The sequence below is a fragment of the Glycine soja genome, chromosome 20, assembly GCF_004193775.1.
Source record: "Glycine soja cultivar W05 chromosome 20, ASM419377v2, whole genome shotgun sequence".
NCBI lineage: Eukaryota > Viridiplantae > Streptophyta > Magnoliopsida > Fabales > Fabaceae > Glycine > Glycine soja.
Genome location: NC_041021.1, coordinates 13,667,901 through 13,694,875, shown reverse-complemented (window position 1 = coordinate 13,694,875; position 26,975 = coordinate 13,667,901). Strand labels below are relative to the sequence as shown.

At 34.4% G+C, this 26,975-nt stretch overlaps 1 protein-coding gene across 1 annotated transcript; it reads left to right on the top strand.

Annotated features, from left to right (window-relative positions):
- Positions 1-602: 602 nt before the first annotated feature.
- Positions 603-5,780, top strand: LOC114401211 (serine carboxypeptidase II-3-like). Its single transcript, XM_028363674.1, has 8 exons — positions 603-1,006; positions 1,736-1,843; positions 1,937-2,208; positions 2,309-2,560; positions 2,850-2,956; positions 3,626-3,715; positions 4,378-4,483; positions 5,359-5,780. Exons 1-8 carry the CDS (start codon positions 628-630, stop codon positions 5,515-5,517), a joined length of 1,473 nt encoding a protein of 490 aa, XP_028219475.1. The 5' UTR covers positions 603-627; the 3' UTR covers positions 5,518-5,780.
- The last annotated feature ends 21,195 nt before the right edge of the window (positions 5,781-26,975 follow it).

Genomic DNA, 26,975 nt, shown 5'->3' with positions numbered 1-26,975 from the left:
TGTTGTTGTGGTGCTAGTCTTGACATAAATTATTCTTTTTTATATAAAGGATATAAATTTAATCTTTAAGATATTTGATTTTTTATTTGATAAATCTTATAGAGATTTTATTCTTAAATAATATTTTAATTTTAATTTAAAATATTTTAATCTTAACCTTATTTTAATCTAACAATTGAGATTAATCACACAATTGTGTCCTAAATCAAAGTGTCTATGTGTGTGTCATGGTTAATTGCTGTGCACGAAGAAGGAAGAAGTCCCTGAAACAATAAAGTCATACAAAATCACTTAGGTTTAGGAACTAGGTTCACGATAAAGTACAATTAAATCAGTGCATAAGAGAAAGATAGACGAAGTGCTAAATTAATTAATAAACTTCATATGATTCTAGAACAAAGGAAACAAGGGTAATTAAGGCAACTCATTTTGAATGAGAAACTAAATAAACTAGCCGGCTGATCTATGCATCGTCAAAAGCAGAGTGTAGTGTTATCTTTCTCTTCGTTTCTTCCACAGGTCTCCAAGCATAAGAAAACACTTTTGCATTGTTTGTCACTCTTTATGGTCTATAAAGTAATAGAAACTTATGATACAGAAAAACCAAGTAACCAAGTTGTGAACAAGATGAAGAAGAAGCTTTCTCTTTATGCTTTTTTGCTCAATTTGAGTCTCTTGGTTCTTCTTCCTTACAGCAAAGCCACTCAGGCTGATAAGCTTCAAGATTTGATTCTGTCTAAGAGCTCGCAGAAGCCACCTGTGACCCTTTCTTGGGCAGAGGAAGATGCGTTGAAAACTCATTCTTCTGCATATGTTGCATCCCAAGAGGGGCAAAAGGAAGCTGACAAGATTGTCGCATTGCCTGGCCAACCCTATGGGGTGAATTTTGACCAATATTCAGGCTATGTCACTGTTGATCCAGAGGCCGGAAGAGCACTTTTCTATTATTTTGTGGAGTCTTCATATAACCCTTCGACTAAACCTTTAGTATTGTGGCTAAATGGAGGTAAAAAAAAAAACTGACATTGCTTCAGCATTTTCTTTTCATGTGTCTTAATTTCCTATGTATATCTTGCCATTTTTTAAGCAAAAAGCACAAGATAAGAGGTGATGTTGTTTACTTTAGGAGAATTTCAACTGTCCCTTTAAGGCATGGTTCTAAAACAAAAGTAGAAAATAGTGAATGAAAAAGAATGTATTTATTATATTAAAATATAAAAAATATTTAATACTTATTTTTTACTAATATGAAACATTTTAAAAAATATTTTTTGGCTTTTGTAATTTAGCATTTTTTTTAACTTTTTGTAAAATTATTATTTTTTATTTTAATCCTCTAAAATGCATTTTTTTGTTTTTTATCCTTAAACAACTTTACACAACTCTTTGAATAGATAAAAAAATATTATCTAAAGTTCTTTAAAAACGAAAAAAACACATATTTTATAAGAACTAAAATAAAAAAAAATTACAAACACAAAAATGAAAAAAATATTAAATTACAAAAATGTAAAAGATATTTAAACCTTAAAAAAATACATTAATTGTATCATCAACGTGCTTGTTACCAAGGTGCTTATTTTTATTTAGATGGTATATCTTCACTTTTCAGTTTTCGTAGTAGTGAAACAAAAATATCGGTTGATATTGATCATCGTTATCTGAACTTTACAGATTAACATCTCCGTGTAAACTAAACTTGAACATTTTGAGTCATAGATTTTGAAATTCACAGGACCTGGTTGTTCCTCACTGGGGTATGGTGCCTTTGAGGAATTGGGACCTTTCAGAATAAACTCTGATGGCAAAACACTATATCGCAACAAATATGCTTGGAATGTAGGTGAGGCTGTCATCAAAGTGATTGTTTTTCAATAACCTTTGAGATGAACTTCTGTGACATGAATAACTCAACAAAAAATGGTGCACCATGCAGTGGCAAATGTGTTGTTCTTAGAATCCCCTGCTGGAGTGGGCTTTTCCTACTCAAATACTATTTCTGACTATGAGCATTCAGGAGATAAGTCAACTGCAAAAGATGCCTATGTTTTCCTGATCAATTGGCTAGAGAGGTTTCCAGAGTACAAAACCCGCGATTTTTACATAACTGGAGAGAGCTATGCTGGCCATTATGTGCCTCAGCTTGCATACACTATTTTGGTGAACAATAAATTCAGTCAACAAAATATTAACCTCAAAGGCATTGCTGTATGTTTTCTAAGAATCTTACTGAAAACTATGCCTATGTGATATCATGTCACTTCCCATCTCACCTTTCTAAATTCTTGATTCGTACTGAAAATTTCAGATAGGGAATGCTTGGATTGATGATGTTACAAGTTTGAAGGGGATATATGATTACATATGGACTCATGCTTTGAGCTCAGATCAAACTCATGAGTTGATTGAGAAGTACTGCGATTTCACTTCTGAAAACGTTTCTGCGATATGTGCCAATGCAACAAGAACAGCCTTTGAGGAGAATGGAAACATAGACCCTTATAACATCTATGCTCCACTGTGTCAGGACTCTTCTCTTAAAAATGGATCAACTGGTTCTGTAAGTAATACTCCTATATCTTGGTGTACGTCAATCGTCATTATTTCATAATAGGCAAAATATTTCAAAATTGTACAAAGAAATGAAATTCATTTATTTATTTTAATAGTGACACCAATTTTGAACTAAATTACCAAAATAAGCAGATTATAGAAATCACACACAAGCAATTTGATTCTGTCATCTGATTCTCTTCTCCATCTCCATCTCTCTCTTTTTTCTTTTTCTTTTTTTTTTTTTGGTCACTGCTTACAAGTAATTTTCAATGGCCTCTGACACTTAATTTCAGGTATATGATTTTGACCCGTGTTCTGATTACTACGGGGAAGCCTATCTAAATAGGCCAGAGGTCCAATTAGCTCTTCATGCAAAACCCACAAACTGGACCCACTGCAGGTAATTTACAATAACTTGGGAAATCACAAAACATTACTAACCTATTTGCATGTTTGAAAGAATGTTTATTTTTTTATTATTTTAATCATTAATAATATCACACTATTTTTACTTTATTTCCTGTTTCCAAATAATTACATAGAAAATAATGAAAACAACTCAATCTTATATGTGCAATTTCCTATATAAATATTTAAAAACAAGAAGTATATATAGGAAAATTAAAATGCAACATTTTTGTAATTATTTATCCAACCAAGAAATGAAAATAAAATTCGTCTTCTCAAATAAAACACTGGTATATGCAGGGACGGATTTAGGGGAGTAAGCAGGGGCATTCGTCTCCCTCCTCCCTCAAGATCCATGAGAAGAAAAATAAAATAAATTATAAATAAATTAATGTTGATAAAAATAAATTAATAAAAATAGAATATTGAGTTAATATTTATTTAATTTTCTTCTAGTAGTAATTTTACATCTAATTTTATACATAAGTTTAATAATAAATATTTTTATGAAAATTTTTATTTATCAAATAATTATTTATTAGAAATTAAATGATTGTGTAAAAAAAAAATCCTGCGCCCTTTATAACACTCCTACATCCATTCCTGCGTATATGTTAAATGCTAACCAAGCATGTATATCATATTTTGCAAAAATTTACAGTGATATAATAAACTGGAACGACAGTCCAGCTAGCATCCTACCCGTCATCAAGTATCTCATCGACAGTGACATTGGATTGTGGATATACAGGCAAGTTCAATTTCTGTAAAGTATAATCGAACAATGCCATGACTAGTTGAAGCCACTAGAACCATGATAATGACATAGTTACCCTTGAATAGCTATCTACTTTTCTACTTTTATTTTAGGCTTAAATATATCTAATAAATATTCAATTTTTTATTTATTTATTTTCTAATAATTTTTGTTTGGGTTGAATTCCTAATTAATATAACAACAATTTTACTTTTAGTCTTAACATAGTCTTTTAGTCTCTCTAAATAAACGAATTTTATATTTTCCCTCTGATAATTTTTTTCATTTATTATTAGTCACTAATAAAATTTGTTAATTTATCAAAGAGTAAAACTAAATGTAAAGACTAAAAATAAAATTAGTTTTATTATAGACTCAAAACAAAACAAAAATTCATTAAGAAATAAACACAAAAATTAAATATTTATTAAGGAAAAAAATATATTTAATCTTGATTTTTTTATAATTAACCTTTAGGAAGCCTTACGTATTCTGATTTCCTTGGGAAATCCTTTTCCAATGACAAAGCTCCACTACCCTACCCATAACCATGTTTTTGAATTCAACTAATTCTGTCACTCTAGTTGAATAATGAGGTTTGAACTTTGTTTTTATGTATTCCTAGTACTAAATTTAGATGATGTGTTCTTCTACAGTGGTGATACTGATTCAGTTGTTCCAGTCACATCTTCAAGATATTCAATCAACACCCTCAAGCTCCCTATCCAGGTTCCTTGGCGTCCATGGTATTCTGGAAATGAGGTACTGAAATTAATCTCTTGATATTTTTATATTACTTCCTTTCTTTTAACATTGTCTTTCAATCTCCAAGAATATTTAAAAAAGATTTTTGAGTATTGCCTTCAACACAACCGTTCCCAATCGCAATAAAACACAGTTGACTGTGCATGGTTACAAACTTAGAAACTTCAAGTCGTTTGAGCAATTCATTGAGATTGGAAAACGGTTCGGTTTATCAGGATTACCAAACAGACAGCAGAAAGCCATTAAGATGAAAGTGTTCGTGTCAACTACTGCTATATATTATATTCTAATTAAACATGAAAAACAAGGTTTTATAAAATAGCCTGCCACTATAATTGCAGCCGCATAAACTAATTTGTGCATAATTTTGTCAATATCAAGGATTGTGATATAACAGCATCCTATGAAGTATGGATTCTGACATATATGAACACGGGTCACAACAAGGATATGGATATTTTAATACAATTAATGTTTAAAATCTAAGGAACAGGGACTCCATATACATACACAAACAAGAGACTCTAATGAAATTAAATATTAGTAACATATAACAAAATATCTAAATCGATGATAAATTCTTCTTCTTAAACCAACAACTTTCTATATTTTTTCAAGTGTATGATCAGTTGTGTAAAGATGATAACTTAAGTATTCAAACAAACAAAAAGTAATATTTAAATTAGACCCCTAATAAGAAGTGTAGGACAAGTGTTCAACACAATGACATGACAAACAAGAGAAGTGTTCGTGCTTCATAAATAGTATCTACAATCATGATAAAAAAATTATGTCCATACTGAATTATTGAATTTTCTTCTAGACCAATTAATTTTCTCTTTTTGAACATGGTCGATTTCTCATCATCACAGGTTGGAGGATATGTGGTTAAATACAACGGTGTGACATTTGTTACAGTAAGAGGAGCGGGACATCTGGTTCCAAGCTGGCAACCATCGCGGACTCTGACTTTGATATTTTCATTCCTCCATGGAAGCTTGCCTCCTACTTCACCATGGAAGGGTTTCTAGGCATGATCCGTGTGTTGAAATTTTAAAATCCATTGACTTTAGATTCAATTTGTGCAATCTCTATTATTAGTTAGATTAAAATGAAGGTTTCAATTTCGAATAAAAGTTTTGTTATGTATTAGTTGATTGTCATGCCATGTAACTTCCTTTTGTGCATGGCCGAAAGATGCTCTTGCTCGTTATGTTAGTATAACAAGTTTGCTTTTTGATGTATCAGTTTAATTTATCAAAGACAAACAATGATTTGCATTTGCAATTATACATGTATTGCATCGTGTGTATGTGTGTAAATTGATTTATATATGGGACATGGGAGCGGGAGGGGATCCACTTACTTCAAGAGTAAGTTTAAAAAGTTACTCCTAATCTAGACCGTTTACTTTACTTCAAACAATATATGGCCCAGATTAATCTGATATGCTATATTTGTGTATGAGATATAAGATATATTCATAAAAGGAAGGAGATATTTTGTATGGAGGATGTAAGGAGCTTCTCAATATTTAAATTCCTAATCATTACAAGTTTTTATGAAAGGAAAACTTGTGTATCCTTATAAGTTTTTGTGGAACTTGTCAAACTCATGTTACAAGTTTTTGTGAAACTTGTCAAACTCATTTTCATATTTAACAGGTTTTTGCGGAACTTGGAAACCCATTGGCATTACCCCTCTCTCCAATTGGGAGGTGGAGTGACCCCCTCTTCAAGTGGCTGATTTTTTTAATATCAAGAAACTCATCTTTATAGATCGAAAATCATAATATGAAAAAGGAAACAAGTCCTAAATATAGATAATATCTTTAAATCTAGATAATATCTTAAGAAAGATAATATCTTTAAATCTAGATAATATCTTAGGAAAGATAATATCCTTTTTAATTCTAAAAGAGATCATAAAGATTTAAAACAAATAACCTTAAAAGATAAATTAAATTATTCTTTTCTAAAAACTAAAGATGTCAGACATATTTCCCAACATAAATAACTAATTATTCACACATGACCTCTTCTTCTCAACCCTACTACTAGGTGATCTTGAGCAAACAATCATGCAACTCTTTTTGTAGTGTTATTTCTCTCCCACAAATAAGCTAGTAGCTCTGTCTATTGACGCCATCACCATGTCTGTTGTGTTGTCATCACATCTTAGTTCGAGACGCCCCTGGCTATTATGCTCTACTGCCATAACTACCTAGTGCAAGACGCCACGACCTAGTCCACTATGAACAAAAAACCACATCTTGAATTGTCGATTGCAATATAATCACTATCTTGTTCCAACTTGGATCCTCTCTTCTTGATGGTCGCTCAATGCCCATTCATGTCGAAATATATTTTTAAAAATTTAATTATGAGAGAAATTGTAAGTCTCACAAAAAGAAACAAATTGGTAGCACATTTAAATTTCGAACAAACATAAAATTAGGGAAACAAACAGACAATAAGATAAAGGTCCAAATTGGGAGAAACTTCTTAAACTTAACCTTGGAGTAAGTGGATCCCTATATATATATATATATATATATATATATATATATATATATATATATATATATTTAAAAGGTTTGCAACTGTTAGTCATTTCCCAGAAAAATTACTACCCACTCACAATGTTTTTAGGGAAAGTGATTATAATTCGTCTAGGTGCCTCTTACCTTGCCTAGGAATCACCCCCATTATATTCAAAATTTTGTCTTGATGATTAGCCTTCCATGTTGGGCCCTCCTTTTGGGCGCTTTTGACACAATGATAGACCCATAAATATTATGTTGTGGGGGCAATACTCACATACAAAATTTTGTTGGGACAATACTTATATTATAAATTAAATATATATATATATATATATATATATATATATATTGAAAATCCAAATAAAATTTTTATATTAAATTTCATATTACAAGAACAATTTATAATTGCACTTGTATATTACATTGAGATGGTTTTAAAAGTTTGTGGGGGCAATTTCCCCCATTGTGTCTCAAGTGGATTTGTTTCTATTTCAGCAATTAAGTTGAGTTATGTATGGCCCATTCGAAAGACATAAGCTAAAATAGTTGTCAACCAACAAACTTAGCATTCACAAATGACATAAGAGTGCTAACAAGTTATAACTATAATTGCCTTAATACTTATGGTGTGCCTTTCTTACATGCTTTTTTTATTGAACGAGTGTATGTAAACAAATGCTTGTCAACACACACACTATGTGCAAATTTTGTCTCCAAAAAGAAATATTATCCTCTTTTAAATGTAATTATTATAAAAATATGTATTATATATGATTCAAGTTTATATCAATTCCACGAAATAAACAATTATATGATCAACTCAACTACAAATACCTATGATTTAGTAAAGTTTATTTATATATATGTTTAAAATATATTCATTGAGGTACTGGTACTCACCCAAATTAACATGGGCCAAAGAAATTGCCTCCTTACACACACATTTTCACTATTAAAACCAAACCCCTTTAAGACACTCACTCAGCCCTCACACACATATTTTCACTATTAAAAGAGATGAAAGAGAAGATAAGGAAAAAAAAGGAGAAAGAGGAGAGAGGAATAGAAGGAGACACCCACACTTACTTTGAACACGTCTTGAGTGTTCCTTTTCCATCTTATTCCTTTTTCCCATCTTGATATATGTTGTTGGTGTTCATTTTAGGGGTAAATAAGTTTTGAACCATATTTGGTTAATTTGGGATTTTCTATGATTTGCATGATTGATGAGTTCTTTGATGGGGATTTGATGCTACAAGCATTACAACCATGGGAATGCAAAATCTCACACCTTATGATATACAAAAAAACATAATTCATGCTAAGAGTGGTGCATCCATATTGAGCATAAGCTTTGTGAGGCTTGGGGTGGATGCCCAGGGCTTTCGTGTTGAGTGTGGCATGGTTCACATAATGCATTAGCATACAAGCTAAGTATTTTTTTATGACACTAAGCGAAGAACTTCAAGAAATGAGTGATTCTATGTCCTTGCATTCCATGGTAAGTGTGACCTAGTCCACCATGAGCATGATAACCTAAGCTCAACACCATCCACTAAGCACTGAGACTAGACTTTCATAGAGGGATTCCCAATTACTGCACATTCATGCTAAGGGGGGCTTACACCAGTATTAAGCATGAGAGCTTGAGAAAGTAAGTTTGTAACCCTAGCGCAACAACACTAAGTATCACTTGGATGGTTCTAAGAATCCAAGTCCAAACCTAAGTCTGGGAATGCCTATGTTGAGCGTGACAAATGTTGGAATTGTATTACTTATATGAAGTTTAAGCAGACTTTTAATGATTTGATCTATGTTTTCATCTTGTGAATACTAATCAAGGATACAATAGGATTTATTAATGAATGTTGAAGGGTTTCCATTTGTGAAGTTAGGAAAGCAATGCTTTTGGCCACCACCAATGGAAGACAAAAAGGAACTTTAACAAGAAAGAAAGGAATGCAAGAAACCCTAGACCCCGATGTTGGTTCCCAAATGACAAATTGGACATAGGCCAAGGATACAAAATTGGGTTGGCTAATAAATTAATTATTATTTAATTGAGATATGTCACCCACTACTTTTAAAAAGTTCATAATTTTAATCCCCTATTTTTAATTGAGACATTTTGTCTCCCACTTTTAAAAAATCCATAATTTTTTAATTGAGATAATTTGGATTTTTTCTTATACGAATCTAGATTTTTTGATCCAAAATTTATTTTTATTTCCTAATAAGTTTGGATCAATCAATCCGAAATTGTGTAATAATAATTCTAGATTTTTTTTTATTCGAATTCAGTTTTTATATTGTTACTACTGGATCAACTAATCTGGAACTTCAAACAACAATTCAGGATTGCCTAGTCTGAAAATAATTATGGATCAGGTAATCCATAATTGTTGTTTTCAAGTTCCAGATTAGTCAATCCTGTTTAGTTTTTTTTTCACCTGATTGTGTTATCTTGAAGGTTGGTTTAGGGTATTTTAATTAATTTTAGTTATTAATTATAAATTGAGGCTATTATAATATTTTGAATATGTTGGATAATTTTTGTCCAATAACTTACTTTTTTTACTTTTGAAAGGTTTATCTGGAGGACGATTATGTGAGGAAGATGTTAGATGAAGTGCATATGGGTGCTGGCATGGATAGATGAAGATATTTATATTCATTATGGACAAGAGACAAGAAAAATTGTTGATTGTAGTGAAGCATTCATAACTACATAGGTAATTGTTGTGTTTGTTTTTTGTTTATAATACATTGAAAATATTGTACATTGGCATATTGATGTTGTATGTTTTGTATATAGGTTTTTGCTACTCAAGATGAATTATTGAAATGGGTTTTGTTGTTGTCATTTTGAGATCAGATACATCAAATAGACAACCTGCATGAAAGATATTTATTGTGTTGGCCTGTGAAAGGGGTGGAAAGTATAGGCAATACAAAAAAGACTTACAAACCACAGTGAGTGGAACTATAAAGTGTGACTGCCCTTTAGGCTGAGAGGAAGACCATTGAAGGATGATGAATGATGGATATTGAAGTTAATTTGTGAGGCGCATAATCATGATTTATCGGAGTCATTGGTTGGTCATCCATATGTTGGTTGACTAAATCATGAAGGATGAACAATACCTACAAAACTAATAGATATAGACTACCATCATTTGAGATTTTTGGTGTGACTCCTATTGGAATGACATTTTCTAAGGCTTTTGTATAGGATGAATGAGAGGATAACTTTTTTTGGGCACTTTAGAAACTAAAAGGACTTTTTCAATGTTGATGGATTGCCTAAAGTGATTGTCACTAATAGAGATTTAGCCTTGATGAATGCAGTGAAATATGTATTTACTGAAGCTAGTAGTTTATTGCGCCAATTTCACATTGACAAAAATGTCAAAGTGAAATGCAAGACTTACATTTCTCCCAAAGAGGCATGGGACCAAGTCATGGATGCACCGGGTAGTGTTAAAGATTACCCTAGTCAGTCTGAGTATAAGGGGCGTGTCAAGATGTTTGGAATTGTATGTTCACCATGGGAGTACTTTGTTGAGTATGTGAAGAATACATGGTTGATCCCTCACAAGGAATGTTTTGTAAAAGTATGGATGGATAAAGTTATGCACTTAGGGAACACAATAAGCAACAGGTATTTTACTTCATATACTTATTTTGACAAAGTGTAATATATTGAAACTAATGTGAACTTTGTCGGTTAAGGAGTCTGCACATTGGAGCTTAAAGAGGTTGATTTAGAATAGCATTGGGGACTTGTGTAAATGTTGGGATGCCATGAACAAGTTGATCACATTCTAGTATATTGAAATTAAAGCCTCATTAGAGAAGAGTATTCATTTTGTGGTTCACAATCAAAATATAACATTGTATAAGAGATTGTGCAAATTTGTTTCAAGGTATGCACTTAGGGAACATAACAAACAACATGTATTTTACTTCATATACTTATTTTGGCAAAGTGTAATATATTGAAACTAATGTGAACTTTGTTGACTAACATAGTTGAGTTTGCACATTGGAGGTTAAAGAGGTTGATTCAGAATAGCATGAGAGACTTATATAAATGTTGGGATGCCATGAACAACTTGATCACATTGTAGTATACTGAAATTAAAGCCTCATTTGAGAAAAGTATTCATTTTGTGGGTCATAGTCATAATATAACGTTGTATAAGAGTTTGTGCATATTTGTTTCAAGGTATGTTGTGAATCATATTGAAGATGAATTGGATCGAGTTAAGTTTGTTGGTGTTGACAAAGATTGTTGTGAACTAGCGATATATACAATGGGGTAACAAACCACTTGATGCAATTAACTGAGAGTACAAACGGATGCGAGATCCTAAAATACCACTACATGTAACCTGCAGCACAACATGAGGGCCCATTAGTCATCTCATTTGACCTGATCAAGTGGTATGCAAAATTCAACCACTTCTCGTCGACATTCTGTGTGGATATTTGTACCGTTGTAAACATAGATGGGTGTTGAGGAATAGTCTGAGTATAGCCAAATTGGTGCAATACTCTCTTAGGAAAATGTAAATGCATGTCTAACCCCAACCTAATATATTCAGAAAATAGTGACAACATCTCAAGGTGACGAACAACGCGATGCTCCTTTTATGGCATCCAATGCACTTTATCTGTGGTTGACTCATTCAGTGCTGATCGATAATCGACTAACAATAATAATCTTCTACCAACTGTCCAATGACTTGCTTGTGGTAATCCCTTTGTATATTTTCCATTCACCTTCCTCTAGCTAATAGTAGGAAAATGCTCATAGATCCATGCTTGTTTCAACAATAACAAAAGTAACGATTGATTATCAAGTATTAAATTCTCTATATTTAAGGTTACCATAATAGTAATAATTACCTGCAATACAATTGCATAACCATCAAGTTGCTTTGTATTTGCAAAACCTGCATCACCCAACCGCTTATACAAATATGTAAGTGCACCTGCTCCCCATGCGTATCCCCCACAATAATCAAGGTGACAAAAATAGTGTAAGAATGACACATTGGTCTGTGTCCAACTCTTGTTAACAAAATTGAACATGCCACTAAGTGCAACAAGTAAGGTCTAGCAACCTAGTCCCACTGCTCATTCCTACACCTATCTGCATAAACGGCTCGCAACCAAGATAGGCAAACATGTTCCCGTATACATTGTTTAGTCTCCAAAAATGCATCCTCCTTGTCCACACCCAAAAGCCATCAACAATGCACTAGCCACTTCTTTAGACGTGCATGGGTAACTATAAAAAACACCAACAATAGGAATATGCAGCAATGATGACATGTCATCAAGTGTGATTGTCATCTCTCCTATAGTCAAATGAAAGATGTTGGTCTCACAATGCCACCTCTCAGCAAAAGCAGATAAAAATCCCTTGTCAACGGTTTCATAACTATATTCTATCAATGGAAGTAACCCCAAATCCTGCACCACTCCCATGATCTCTTTATGGGGTGGCCCAAATCCCTCAACTTCTTTTCATGTGGTACTAGCTTTAACTCTCCACGATCCTACAAAAATTTATATTTGAATATGCCATTATGAAATACAAATCAACTAACAAAAAAATTAAATATTAGATTATTGTTATTGGTATACTAAGCCATCCCACAGTTTACAAGCCACGTGATTAGCATATTCAATAAGGATTGATTTTTCCTCGGGTCCACCACCAAACACTACATTGTCAGGTGCAACACCTTCAGGACCTTCATAAATCTCTTGCTCCTCATCTACAACTGCACATCTTTCACGCCTACGTACAAATGCAGTAGGTCTGGTGCGGTCACCACCTGTTGTATGTGGCATAACTGCATAAACGATAAGATGAACGTACAATAATCAGAGTTAGAGTCAACACATTTTAAAGTTAGTCTAAATATTGTGAAGTCTGAGACATTTTAACATTTGTAATCAGAGTCAAAGTCAACGTGATTAACCTATCCTAACTATTACAATATCATACATATCAATTAACCTATCATGACAAATATAATTTTCTAAATATCAATTAAAATTACAAATATAGGTTGCTAAATACTATTTTAAAAGAACAATTTCCTCAATATCAATTTACATTTAAATTTCCTAAATAAAATTATGAAACAAATGATCCAGATTAATGTAAGTCAATTCGTAAATGCGTTATGGATTGGTTGATCCGTAATATTACAATAAGTTATGGATTAGTCAATCCAAAACTGATTTCCGAATTGACTTACATTATTCTAGATCAAGTTATCCGTGATTGGACAAGGCAATCCGAAAATGTATTCTGGATTGCATGATCCGTAAGATTTGGTGCAATATGGATCATGCAATCCATAATAGATTTCTGGATTGCCTTGTCCAATTACGAATGGGTTGATTCGAATACAACCAAACACAATCTGGATCAAGCTATCCGGAAATGTTACAGAAGCAATCCATAAATCTATTATGGATTGCATGATCCGTATCATTTGGTGTATTATAGATCATGCAATCTAGAATATATTTATGGATTTCTTTGTCTAATTATGAATTGCTTGATCTGGATACAACTAAACACAATCCTGATCAATTTATCTAGAAATGTTACAAAAAATAGAAAAACAAAAGGGAAAAGTGACAATTGCTTGCCCAATTACAGATTGCTTGATTCGGATACAACAAAACACAAACCAGATCAAGCTATCCGAAAATAGGAAAAAAAAGAAGGAAAAGGCACTATATAAAATGCTTTTCTAGGACTTTGATTTTACGTCAATTGATAGAAAAATCATCTCACAAAGAAATGTGATGGCATTTTCATAAATAAATACAACCATTCTACGACGGTTTTGCGAAAACCATCTTAGAAGGTTATCATTCCAAGACGGTTTTGCGAAAATCGTCTTAGAAGGTTATCATTTTAAGACGGTTTATAAGGTTTTCCATAATTTTTAATATTTGATGTCTCCCTCTACTCTCTCATGCCTCTCTATATTCTCACTCTCCCTCTCACTCTCTATACTTAAGGCCAACAAATCCTCTGCTACAAACTCGTTTGCTTCGCCGTCCTTCCACCGCACAAGGTACTCCAAATTCTCACCCTTCCCTCTCCGTTCAAGAATCTCCTGCACCTCTGCATACTCAAATACCTCCCCTTCCAAAATCTTAATCACTCCTTCAAGTACAATCCTATGCCCGAACTGCATCGTTCTCCTATGGTCATCCGCCACCTCGAGATATGCATTGAGATTTAGGAAAACCTTCACCATGTCGGGCCTCACATATCCCACCGCCATGTGTAACACCGTAAGGCTGCCACTCTGGTCGCAATGATCCAAGTTCACGCCGGCCTTTGCTAGTAGCTTCACGCAGGGTTTCGAGTTGAGTCCCCCGACGAACAGGAGCATGGTGCACCGTCGATGTCAGGACCGTCAGTTGCTCTACCTAAAATGATAGAGTTTAAGTTTGAGTTTATCGAAAATTGCGGGGTTACCTTTTTTTGTCACTCTTATGGATAAAATAAATAGTTATTATTGTGTAGAATGAAGTGCTTGTATAAAATGGGGTTATAATCTTTGCATGTTGGGTAGTGTAGTTCTCATGTTTTGTTTGTTTTTCTCTTGTGATTGTAGGTGTTTATTCCATTTGTGATGATCCTGCTCTCTCGCATGGTCCTTACCTTGGAACTGTGACTCTGTGCTCCTTTCTGTCAATTGTTTTTCTTACTGTTTTGTGTCCATTCTGGTTAATTTGAAGGGGATTGTATTGTTAAATGTTAGCTTGTCAAGGAAGTGGTTCCATCCTTTGCAAGAATACTTTTGCATACCTCACATGGAAAGAAGCATTTGGTTCGCCCTCTATTAAGAACATAAATCACCCAAGTGGTGAATCGGCGAGCTTGGTACGATTCTACCGAAATCACCCAATGAGCAATAACAAATTTAGTGCCTAAGAACACCCAAAATTTGGTTTTTGTTTTATTTACATAGTTAGGCACAATGGATAAATATACAATTTTCTTTATTTTTTATGTTTTATATTGAATAACTTCTATTGAGCGTGTTTTTGGATTAAAAAATTTATTAACTAGTGCTATATGTGACCATTGTTATGTGTATAGGCTCCATTATCTATTGAAGGATGGGATGATATGTGTATAGGCTCCACTATCTGTTGAAGGATGGGATAATGGACTTCACGAGATTAGTAAATTGTCGTCTGAAACCATCCTTTCGGCTAAAAATGCTGAATCATTGTTACAAGCTATAGGAGACATTCTAGTGTTAGTCATTGCAGGTGCTGAAGATTCCCAGTATTTGATTCCTGAAGTTTCCTAATGTCCACTTTAATATCCCAAGCATTTATCATGGCATATGATTTTGCCTCATCAAGTCTCTAATGTTTTTCTTACCATTTTACTCGCAGAGATTGGTTGCCATATCTGGATGTGCCCATATAAAATTTCTAGGAGCTACCAAATTGGGTTTCATAATGTTAGCTTCATGAGGAAGACTATCCTTTGGATCTGGTCCTCTGGCAGACTAATTAATAAATTGGGAGGCATACATTAATCATGCATTACATTGTACAAAATTCATCTATTTATTTTTAATTGATTCAAAAGATTGGGAACATGCTCTTAGCTAAAGTACATTATGTAATTGTTACTCTCCCAGAGAACTCTTGGAAAGTATGCAAGCTAGGAAATTGGAGCCAAAAGTTCCTTTCCTCAATGCTTAACTTGTTTGCTTTCTTATAAATTTTTTAGACTAAAAGGTTAGTTTCATGTATGATTCCCTGTGTACATAATAAGTTTAAAGGAAGTAATTCAAAGTGGTGAAGTTCAGTAATATTATTAATGTTCAATAACACTACCTTTCATGCTGGTTGCTTAGAGTGTCTCAGAAGCATAATTGAACTGGTCTTCTACTTATTAGCTTCTTACTGACTAGAATGCATTGGTCTTACGTACATGAAATAGATGAGGAGGTGAGAACACATTGGTTAGTTAGTGATTCACTTAAAATGGAATTCCAAGCTTTGAAAGAGAGATTATTGTTAGTTGACAATTTTCCTAAGAATGCTTGTTCATAAAGCACTAGTGATCAAACTGATGAGCAAATATCTAGGTTAGAGCTGTTATCCCTTCCTCGATATGTATTATAGTTTAATCTTGATCAACTGTAGGTGTAAAATTTTTTCGTGCTATCATAATTTTTTGGAACATCATTGAAAGAATCTCACTCTCATAAAACCTGATTAGTCAATGATGTGGAGATGAAAAGATTATATTAGTTAAAATGATTTTTACACAAAAAGTTGGTCAAATTTTTTTGTTTCTAATTTAACTTTTCCACTGCACTAAGTCGGATAAGGTTTCTTGAAAAGGAAAATACAGAACAAGATAAAGAGGTATTTTTCCTTGACTTACAAGATAGAATGTTGACATGTTTTGTTTCTAGCTTCAACAAAACTTTTTAGATGCTGAATATTTAAAGATTCATCCATCCACTCTTTTTATCAACATTTCTCCTTTCCTCTCTACCTTATATTTCATATTTGTAACTATCCCTTCACAATAAGAGGAATTCTTATGGGGCATATTATTTTAATCTTTAGAATATATATTGTCACTTAGTTTGACTTATACTACATATTTTGCTACTAATTTACATTTAAATTTCACAAAATATCTCATAACTTCTCTTTATTTGATGTAATTATTGTTCTCCCTTTTTTGGAAGTTCCTTGGTCTGCTGCCTCTGTTTGTAGTTAAAATTGGCCAAGAGGTTCACTTAGCATGCATGTAAAGTTGAAGGGAAGCAAGGAGCAGTAGTTTGTCACAGGACCGGGATGCATGAAATAACCTACTCCTTGCTTGCACAGCCAAGTTAGTGACAATATATATCAATTAAGATGAATTGGCAACATTTTTTTTCCATTTAGTGCATTAATTCACGTTCAAGATTCAGAATTTCTTCAAGGCATGTTTCCATAATTTGAATAATTTTAATTTAGGTATTGGAAATATGATATTTGATTTGATTACTTAGACCTGTTCGTTTTGAGTTGAAATAGAAGAAAAGTTAATAATAAAATGAGATGAAATTTATATTTTTAAATTAATTGATGTGTGAAATTTATATTTTTAAATTATTGTAACTTTTCAACACATATAGCATACGAATACAGGGCATTGGCAAGATTCACATGACATATATTTATTGAATTAAAGGACCTTCACTCTCAAAATAAAAACTCTTTCTAAACAATTCATTTAAAAATATATCCTTTGCTCATTATTATATTGATTTTTTTTCTCATAGGACCTGTAAGCAGTCTCATGGACATTTAGAATTTTTTTATGAGAAGGTAGTGCCTTTACCTTAAGCTTTATTTGCATGATATAAATAAGAATTGTCATGTCTAAAACATTTTAATAAGTTAATCATGTGCCTACCGAAGAAGGAAACATTTTTAACATTCCTCTACTTTGTGTTTGCATTTTTTTTTATCAATAATGCTAATTTTCATTAATTGATAGTGTGAAAAATTATATACTATTGAAATACATAAAAATTATACTTACAAATATTACAAGAACTAAAAAATAGATATATTTACATGAATTTGAAATACATTTGACCACTTTTTATTGGTTCAACTAAAAATAAGATTAACATAATTTTTATACGTGTAGTGCCTTTTTAATTTAATCTCTACATGTATAGCACATTTTTTCATAGATATTTTAAATTTATGTAAATTTTAAAATAAGATAAATAAATAAGTTCCATAATATATTTTTTTTAAAAAAAACATTCTAAGACAGTTTCTCTGAAAAATCATCTTAGAATGTTTACATTCTAAGATGGTTTTTTGGGAAAGCAGTCTTAGAGAATACTCAATATATTATTTTTAGAAAAAGAAACATTCTAAGATGGTTCTCTGAAAAACCGTTGTCGCAACCTACCCTTCGGTAGGAGGGCGACGTGGGGCTCATGGGTGCGTCTTCCATGGGAGGAAAATGCGCGGAGTCACCACCAACGTTTATTCGAGGAAAACGTCGGAAAAATCAACGTGTGGTCTACGAACTTTAAGCATGAAAGGTTTGGGAGTTATTTTTACGCACGGGTAAGGTATTAGCACTCCACGCGTCCGTCACAAGGGACGGCAGCCTTCAATCAAGTGTGCAAATATGACTTTCAAATTTATGTATTTTTCCCTTTTCTATGTTTTTATGTCTTTTTATGTCTTTTTGTATTTTTTATCTTTTTTGTGGTCAACAAGGGTGTTTCTCTCGCTCCTACATATCCTCAATTGCCATGAGGAAATCAGACCTATGTAGTTCTTTGAGAACTAAACGTTGGTTAAGTAGTTTTTATCTTTTTTCGCAAGATATATTTTAATCGAACAAAAGGTCATTTAAGGTGTTGGACCATTAAACGATCTTTTGATTTTGAAAGGAGAGAAACGTTAAGGCGTTTGACCATTAACGATCTCTTGGTTTTTGAAAGTAGAGAAATGTTAAGGCGTTGAACCATTAACGATCTCCTTGGGTGGTTGACAAAAGCGAGGCTTTTGCTCATACGTATCCTCAATTGCGATGAGGAAATCAAACCTACGTAGTTCTTGCAAAAGCGGTAAAGTTATGTGTTGATTTTATGCTTTTGAATGGTCCATGTTAACCGATAAAAGCAAAGAAGACCGTTTAAGGCGTTGGACCTTAAAATGGTTTTGAGTGACTTTTGCGGATGAAACTTGATTTGTGAGTTGATTTTAGCCTTAGTTTCACTTTGGTTATTACTCAATTCATTCAAGAAAACTTCCAAAGAAAAACGTCCGATTGATTTTTTAATTCTTTTATTCAAAGATATTTTGATTATTTTATCATTATTTTTCAAGATATTTTGACTATTTTATTATTATTTTGCCTTTTTTTGGTTTAACCGTGGTTACAGCATGAACGATCGATTAGATTTTGTTTTAACAGTGATTAAACAAGATTTCAACACAAATGATCGGTTGAAATTCATTTTATCATTTATTAGGTGAGAAAATGGCTTAAATAAACGGTAAAAATCTCGTTAAAGCAGAAGAAAAGAAAACTGAAAGTAAGCGAAATTAAAGTGAAAGTACACAAAACAAGTAGGGACCACTAAGGATGCATAGAATGAATTAAAAGATTCGATTTCGGGAACTTACCGATTGAAGACTGAAGAACGAACGAAGAACGATGAAGAATGATGAAAAACGATGGAGAATTTCCACAAAATCGCTTACGGAAGCGTTACAGAAGCACTTCGACTTGATTTTTTTTCACGAAAACGTGTTTTTTGCCCAAAATAGGCAAAATGCATAGCTTAGGGGTCATGAATATATTTGAAACAGCCCCCTCCCCTATTTATAGGGAAAAAGAGAGGTGCTAGCCGCCCAAAGGCTTCTTGAGGAAGATTTCTTAGCGCACCCCAATTACTAAGTTCACCCCACTTTTCGTACTTTACGGAAAAGTTACGGAAGCCTTATGGAAGTGTTTCGGATTTGATTTTCATCTTTTTTTTATCTTCCCTTTCCCCAATGTTAAGTGAAATATGCTTATCCAAGATTTTCGGAAATTTTACGGAAGCATTACGGAAGCCACGAAAACCATTTTTCAACAACATGGATTAGCTTGCCGCCCAGTTACTTCCTCCTTAAGCAAACCAATTTTCAAAATGTTATGGAAGAGCCTAGATTCGAATTGCTATTTACACCCCTATCTTGACAAGTTCACCCCCCCCATTTTTGTGTTTTTGGCCGTTTTCTTTCCGAAATCTCACGAAACTTTACGGATTCCACCGTGATGAGTGTTAAGCCTTCCGAAGCGATCAACAATGGTCCTCGGATGAAATTAGAGTGTAACAATTTATTTACATACACCCCACTTTGCTAAATACACTCCTATTTTTGTGTTTTTGACCGGTTTCTTCTCGAAACATCTAAGAACTTTACGGATTCCACAAGGATGGGTGTTAAACATTTTGAGGTGGTCAAGCGAAAGTCGCATGCCAACAAACAATGGTCCCCGGACAAAATTAGGGTGTGACAACTGTCTTAAAATGTCTACATTCTAAGATGGTTTTTGGAAAAATCATCTAGAAATCGTTGATATATTTTAATTTTTTTTTTAAAATTCTAAGACGGTTCTTTGAAAAATCATCTTAGATTATAGACATTCTAAAATGTTTTTCCAAAAATCGTCTTAGAAATCTTAATTTTTTATTTTTTTTTAAAAAATATATTCTAAGATAGTTTTTAGTGTGACCATTCTAAAACAGTTATTTGCTTAAAAACCGTCTTAGATAGCCTTTCTAAGATATTCTTTTAAGAACCGTCGTGGAAAGTCAAAACTTTTCGTGACATTGCCTTCACAAACAGTTCAAAATCGTCTTTGAATGTTCAAAATAACCGTCGTAGAAAAGCATTTTTCTAGTAGTGAGGACGAAGTCATACAACTACCTCTTTGAAAAAAATGGTCAAAGTAGGTGATCTCAGACTCCTTCTACTCACGAACAAGCAGAACAAGAGGTGTAGGAAGCCAATGGAGTTGCAGGGGTGCAGGGGCAGCGAGGAGGGGGGAAGAGGAGGTGTTGTAGAGCAGAATAAAAGAAAGAAGAAGCCTAAGTTAAGTTCTGATGGTGAGGAGCATATTTTTCCGTTCACTTATTTTTTTTCAAATAATGAGAGGTTCAGGAAGCAATAACCTATGGTTGTTGCCATACCATATGCATTGAAAATGCATTTATAGACTGTTCATTTAAATAAATTATTAAATATGAATGACATTAGAATGTGGACTTCTTAAATGGAGTTGGCTGAGAAAGAAGTAACTACCGGAGTTTGCTATTTTAGCCTTTATAATTTTTCTTATGCATTTTGATAAGTTTTTACTTTATTTGAATTTCACTATTTTTAGTTGTCAGACCGTAATTTCGTTCGGGAACTATCATTTGCTGATGTTTTGATTCTCGCTAACCGAAAGGTATTGTTTGACACCAGTTTCTGCACAAGGCATGAGATCGTTCGATGTTTTGGTCAAGGATGCGGAAAATACCCAAGGGGAGGGGCAAAAGGGTCATTCCAGGCAATTTTTTGGACCCTGGCTCGCCCAAGCTACCCTCTGGCTCGCCTAGGCCCCCAAATTGGATAGGGCTGAAGGAACCAGCTCGCTTGGGCGAGCTCTAAGTCCACCAAGTGCCCTTTTTTGCTATAAATAGGCGTGAGGGAGGCCGAGTAAAGGGTTCCAAGGTTCAGCATTGAGAGATTTTGAGAGAAAGAAGTGAAAAGAAGAAGAAAGAAGAGAAAACGAGGCTGAGGCGCTACCGAATTGTGACCTTAATCGACTTCTACATCGTTCTTCGTTCATCATTCGGTTAGTATTTGTTTTAAGGATTTGGATACGGTCTATGCACCCTTAGGGGTCCGCTTTGTTGTTTTGTGCATCTTCATCTCCTTTTTCTATCATCAGTAATCCCTTTTCTTCTTGTAAAGTAAACCTCAACTGATCATTAGTGTCGTAAATCATCTTTCTAAAGAGATTGAAAGTTAATGAATAAAACTAAGAAGAAATCAACATATAACTTAATTTCTTTTCATTAAAGTCTCTTGAGATCGCTCAAGGTCCAACGCCTTAACGGTCTTTTTTTCTTGTTAGTTAAAAATGAATCTTTCAAAAAAGCCTAAAATCAACTCAACACACACCTTTCTCACTTTAAAGAACTACGTAGGTCTCAATTCCTCATTGCATTTGAGGATATGTAGGATCAAGGACAACACTCTTGTCGACCCCAAAAAGTAAAAAAAATACAAAAAAGGAAAATAAACAATTTGGAAGCCACGTTGCGCACCCTCGATTAAAGGCTACCGTCCCTTGTGACGGGCGTGTGAGATGCTAATAGCTTCCTAATGCGTTAACAACTCCTGAACCCTTATTTTCAAAATTCACAGACCTTTCTTTTTGGTTTTTGCTAACGTTTTCCTCGAATAAACATTGGCGGCGACTTTCGCACGTTCTCCTTCTTGGAAGATGCCTCTTTTCTATCTCGCCTTGCCCTCCCGCCGAAGGATGGGTTGCGACAGTTGGTGACTCCACTGAGAATTTTTTTAGAGAGTTAAGCCATTCGATCAATGTGCAATGTTTATCGTGAGTTCTTCTTTATTTAGTTTTCCTTTTCCCTTTTATCTTTCTTGTTTTGTCCATATCTATATACCTTTTTTCTCTGTGTTTTTGTATTTGGTATGTGGTTGCCTACCTATTACATGCATAATTAGAAATTTTTGTTTGTTCTATGCACACATGACACCTACACCTTTGCACACACAGTGAGTTATTAGGCCCTATACCCGGGTCTGTGTAAGACATAGGAAGTGGAGGTCGATCTGTGGTCATGTTGGGTCTCCGACTCGCTTGATAACAGTGAAGCCTCATATAGAGTTTTCCTCTTTTGGTGATATGTTGCTGCTGGTAGTCCCTACCGCCGCAATGTTTGATATCAAAGGGGATGATACCTCTAGAAACCTTTGAAAGTTATGTACTACCACCCTTGGGAGTTTTCACTAAATAGAAAACTTTTAATCCATTCCATTAGGTTCCTAAATTAGGGACACAAAACAAACACACCATGTTTTGTTTCCTTGATCTAGTCATGCATATCTTTATGACCTCGTGATTGTGTACATCATTCTTGTGTTTACCATGCTATTATGTTCACACATGGCATTTTGGCATTAAGCCATTGTGTTATTATGCTCATTCGTTTAGCTTGTTTCTCTTTATGCTACCAACCACATGCTCTTTGTTGTCTTTAGTCATTACTTTCCCACATGCATACTCATACTGTGTCATTGCTCATGTCTTGCATTTGTTTTCGTCATCTTTGGCACGAGAAGTCGGAAAGTCTGCATCCTTTCTTAATTACATGCATTTGGCACCATGGTAATGTCTGCAAATGAACCATGATACCCAATGCATTATGGGTAAGAAAGAGATGGTCTTCTGAGACCTTGTGTCCATAGACAAATGCATTTGTCATGCATAGCATAAACATGCCCTGATGCATTCATCATACCTCCTCTATGATAGGGTGTTGAAGTATTGGTCATCAAAATTTTCATTCCCGGAAACATGGGGTCGGACCAAGCACCCTCCTTTAAAAAGAGGTTCTATCATGTCAAAGTTAAGAACCTAGAACTAGCCAGCTTGCGAGAACTAGGACAACGGATGGATCAAGTTGGACATCAAGCCTTCAGCAAGGCGTATGGGAAAATCTGGGAGTTGGACATGGTAGAAGTGTTCGTTGAAGCCATCGCATCCCTCGCTCAATACTATGACCAGTCGCTCAGATGCTTCACTTTCAGAGATTTTCAGTTGGCACCGACCATAGAAGAGTTCGAAGGGATCTTAGGATGCCCGCTAGGAGAAAGGAAGCTGTTGGATTTCCCCTGCAGTTACTTTTTGGTCCACTTTTTCTTTATACAAATATGTTCAAGGGAAATCTGGTTTGCCGGAAAGCGCACCGGATCGTCAAGTATTTAAAATTAAAACGGATGAATCCGAATATCGAACTCAGGGAACTAGTCTTAGATAGGGTTAAATTAAAAAAAAAGGCATTCTCGAAAGAAACATTGATAATTGATGATTTAGAACAAAATTAAACTAAGTCTAGGCTAAACATAGTAAAAATGCAAGTAAGTAAGATTGACAGCAGTAGGTAAAGGTGTTGGGTCTTTCTAACAAACCAGCTGATGTATATAAAGATGTTTCTCTAATTAATCATGCTTTTGTGTTCTATGATGTAGCCTAAATTACTAAACCTCGATCCCCAGTTAGACTGAATCAATCCAAGCTTCATCCTCAGATCCCTCTTGTTGGACTAGACTCAGCTTAAATAGCTTACGAAAGTTTAGACTAATTTAGCCTAAGCTTTATCCTCATATCCCTCTTGTTGGATTAGACTTAGACCAAACATCATTATTGTAATAGCATATTTGAAACCAAAACTTAATCCGCAGATCCCTCATTTAAGACTAAGTTTCAATTCTACTTCATCCAAGTTCTAAGGCAACAATACATTTCCAAATGCTAAAGTCACCTAACCAGGCACACAAATGGTTGATCAGACCAAGAGCATACACAATTTAAGCACTAAAAGAAGCATTGAACACAAGAAACACAATCAATTAGATATTAAAGTAATTACATCAGATGTTCTTTAGAAATCCCCAACAAGGGTCTTTAGCCAACCATTACAAAAAAAACTCTAACAATAATGAGATTACAAAACCTAGGTATCTTTGCAAAAGCTGCTCCTCTTGCTGCCTCCAGAGCTCTTTTCCCAAAATAGGCGCTATGGTGTGCTCTGGAATCCTCTGCAAAAGTGTTGTTAAAATTTTGTATCGTAATGCTACGCAAGACATGCTTTAAATAAGCTCTGAATCCGCGACATTGCGCTTAGCACCACCGTCGCGCTTAGTGCAAGTAAGTGGATTTGAGCTTAGCGCCAGTCGTGCGCTGAGCCTGGCTGAAGACAACTATTGCGCTTAGCACGCGACCTTGTTATTGATGCTCTGCCAGATTTTTCTGTTGCGCTGAAGCTGCACTTAGTGGTGGATGCGCACTTATCCCACTGATGAGCTAAGCTCAACTGTCACTTTTAGCACTTTATGACTTAGCCTCTTTTTCACCTGAAATTGCACATATTTCATCATTAAATCCAATGGAAATATTCTAGAGACAACTTTAACAATAAAACAAGATTTATTTACAAAATCACTACAAAATAACCATAAATTGGGGGAACTATACAAGTTTTGGAAAATGCTTTCTATACAAAAGTTAGTTGTATAAGACGACTAACAAACTCCCCCAAATTTACTGTTTTGCTTGTCCTTAAGCAAAGAAAGAACAGTTCACTTGTCCTCAAGTGACAAACTACAGTGATAACTCAAAATGGTGTTTGCTTCACAGAGAAATTCAACCATATGAACTGAATATCATGGACTGCTTCAATCAATTGCTTTTCACAAACATGCAACTTTTCAAAGATAGGAACATACACATTAGAGCCACAACTGAAATAAGCTAGTAAGGATGGCAGAAATCAAGGAAGGATCATCAACCAAAACCTCATAGTCATTGTTTCACTCGAGCTCAAGTGTTTAGGCTTATTCCATCATAAAAAACTAACACAAGTCCCAACCTTTGCATTTCATCTCATATCATACAGCAATGAACACACAAAACGAATCCGAAGGACTTTCTAGGCTTGTAATGGGGTTAGGCTGCCAACAAATCATGGATTTTCTAGGATTCAATAGCTTAGGTTCTAGGAGAGCATTCATCCATAGATAAACCTTCACTTTTTCATTCATTCACCCCCCATACTTGCCTTTTATTTAGGCACTCAGCTTCATTTCATTACTTTGCAACATACACACTTATTAATTTCATTTGTACTTGCAATTTTTTTTACACAATATATACAGATACATTATATGTATATACAGAAATATTGTGTGTATGCTATTTACTTTGACCATTTCAATTCTTATCCAGTGCCTCCCCCAAATTTGGAACAAATTTACCTTGATAATTACTCCCCCAAATTTAGGACAAATTTGCTTTGAACCACACTTCCTGTGGATGATGCTCTCCTACAACCTAAGTCAAGGTAGCAGGAGATAACACTGTATAGGCTTAGGGTTCAATCAATCAATAATTCATTCAGCTCAAATTGGGTGCAAGGGATAAATCATTCAAGCACATGGTCAGCTTTGTGGCTAAGTGGCTATCACAATCAAACATAGCCTTTATCATCCTCAATTTCATGCATTCAGTCCATACTTCAAAGATTCATGCAAAAATTAGTACTAAATGATAGTCGTTTCTCTCAAAATTCAAGGATCACACTCTCACCGGGATACGGTTAATGCATTCCTTCACAATCAATCTGGCAAACTAACTAACATTTTCAGTCATAATTCCAATCACATGCTCATTCTCTTCTAATGGCTGCAAGCTTGATCAGAACAATTATCTAATCATTCCAATCCACTCAAATCATACAATTGCTCATTCAAATCATTCTCAAACACTCATTTCATACAAAACAACCCACTGCATATCATTTTCAATCAGTTCATTGTCCAGACACGCTTTTTGTACAAGCAAACAACTCAAAGTATTGAAATTTAAATAATGGAAATTTAAAGAACTGAAACATAAAAATTGAAATTTAAATGACTGAACATAAATCATAAAATAATTGAAATAAACTAAAATTTTCAAAATGCACAAATTTAAATGTCCTGCTCCTGTGGTTGCTCATGTGCATGCTCATTGAGATCCAACACCTGAGCAGCTGGTGAATCCTAAGAGATAGGCTACTCTAGCTCAGATGCTGGTGCGGATGGTATGGCATCATCAGGTATGGGTGTTAGGGATGGCTCTGGGATCTGGTCTATGGAAGCATCCTCCTCCTGAGCCATGAGTACACCTGCATTAAAATAAAAGAGCTCAGGAGGGGTGAGCTCATCCTCCCCCTCTGCTGTTGTTGCTGCTATTGGCTGCTCTGGCTCAGGTTCCTGGGCTGCGGAGGCCCCACCCCCTCCAGAAGGAGAAGGTTGGGCTCCTGGCTGAAGTTCTCCAGGGATCTAGAATCTGATTGGACTCTTATGGCCTTGCATAGAACTATGATCAAGGCAGGGAATCCAAGTCTGGATGTATCATGTTGTGCAATCAGAGAGATCTGGTGGGAGATGAGGTACCCCGCATTCATATCCATCTTCATAATGATGCCATAAATCAACTTGGCTCTGTCCAAGGTGACATCAGATGTGTGGGAGGTAGGAATCAGGTTAGAAAAGGAAAGAACGCTC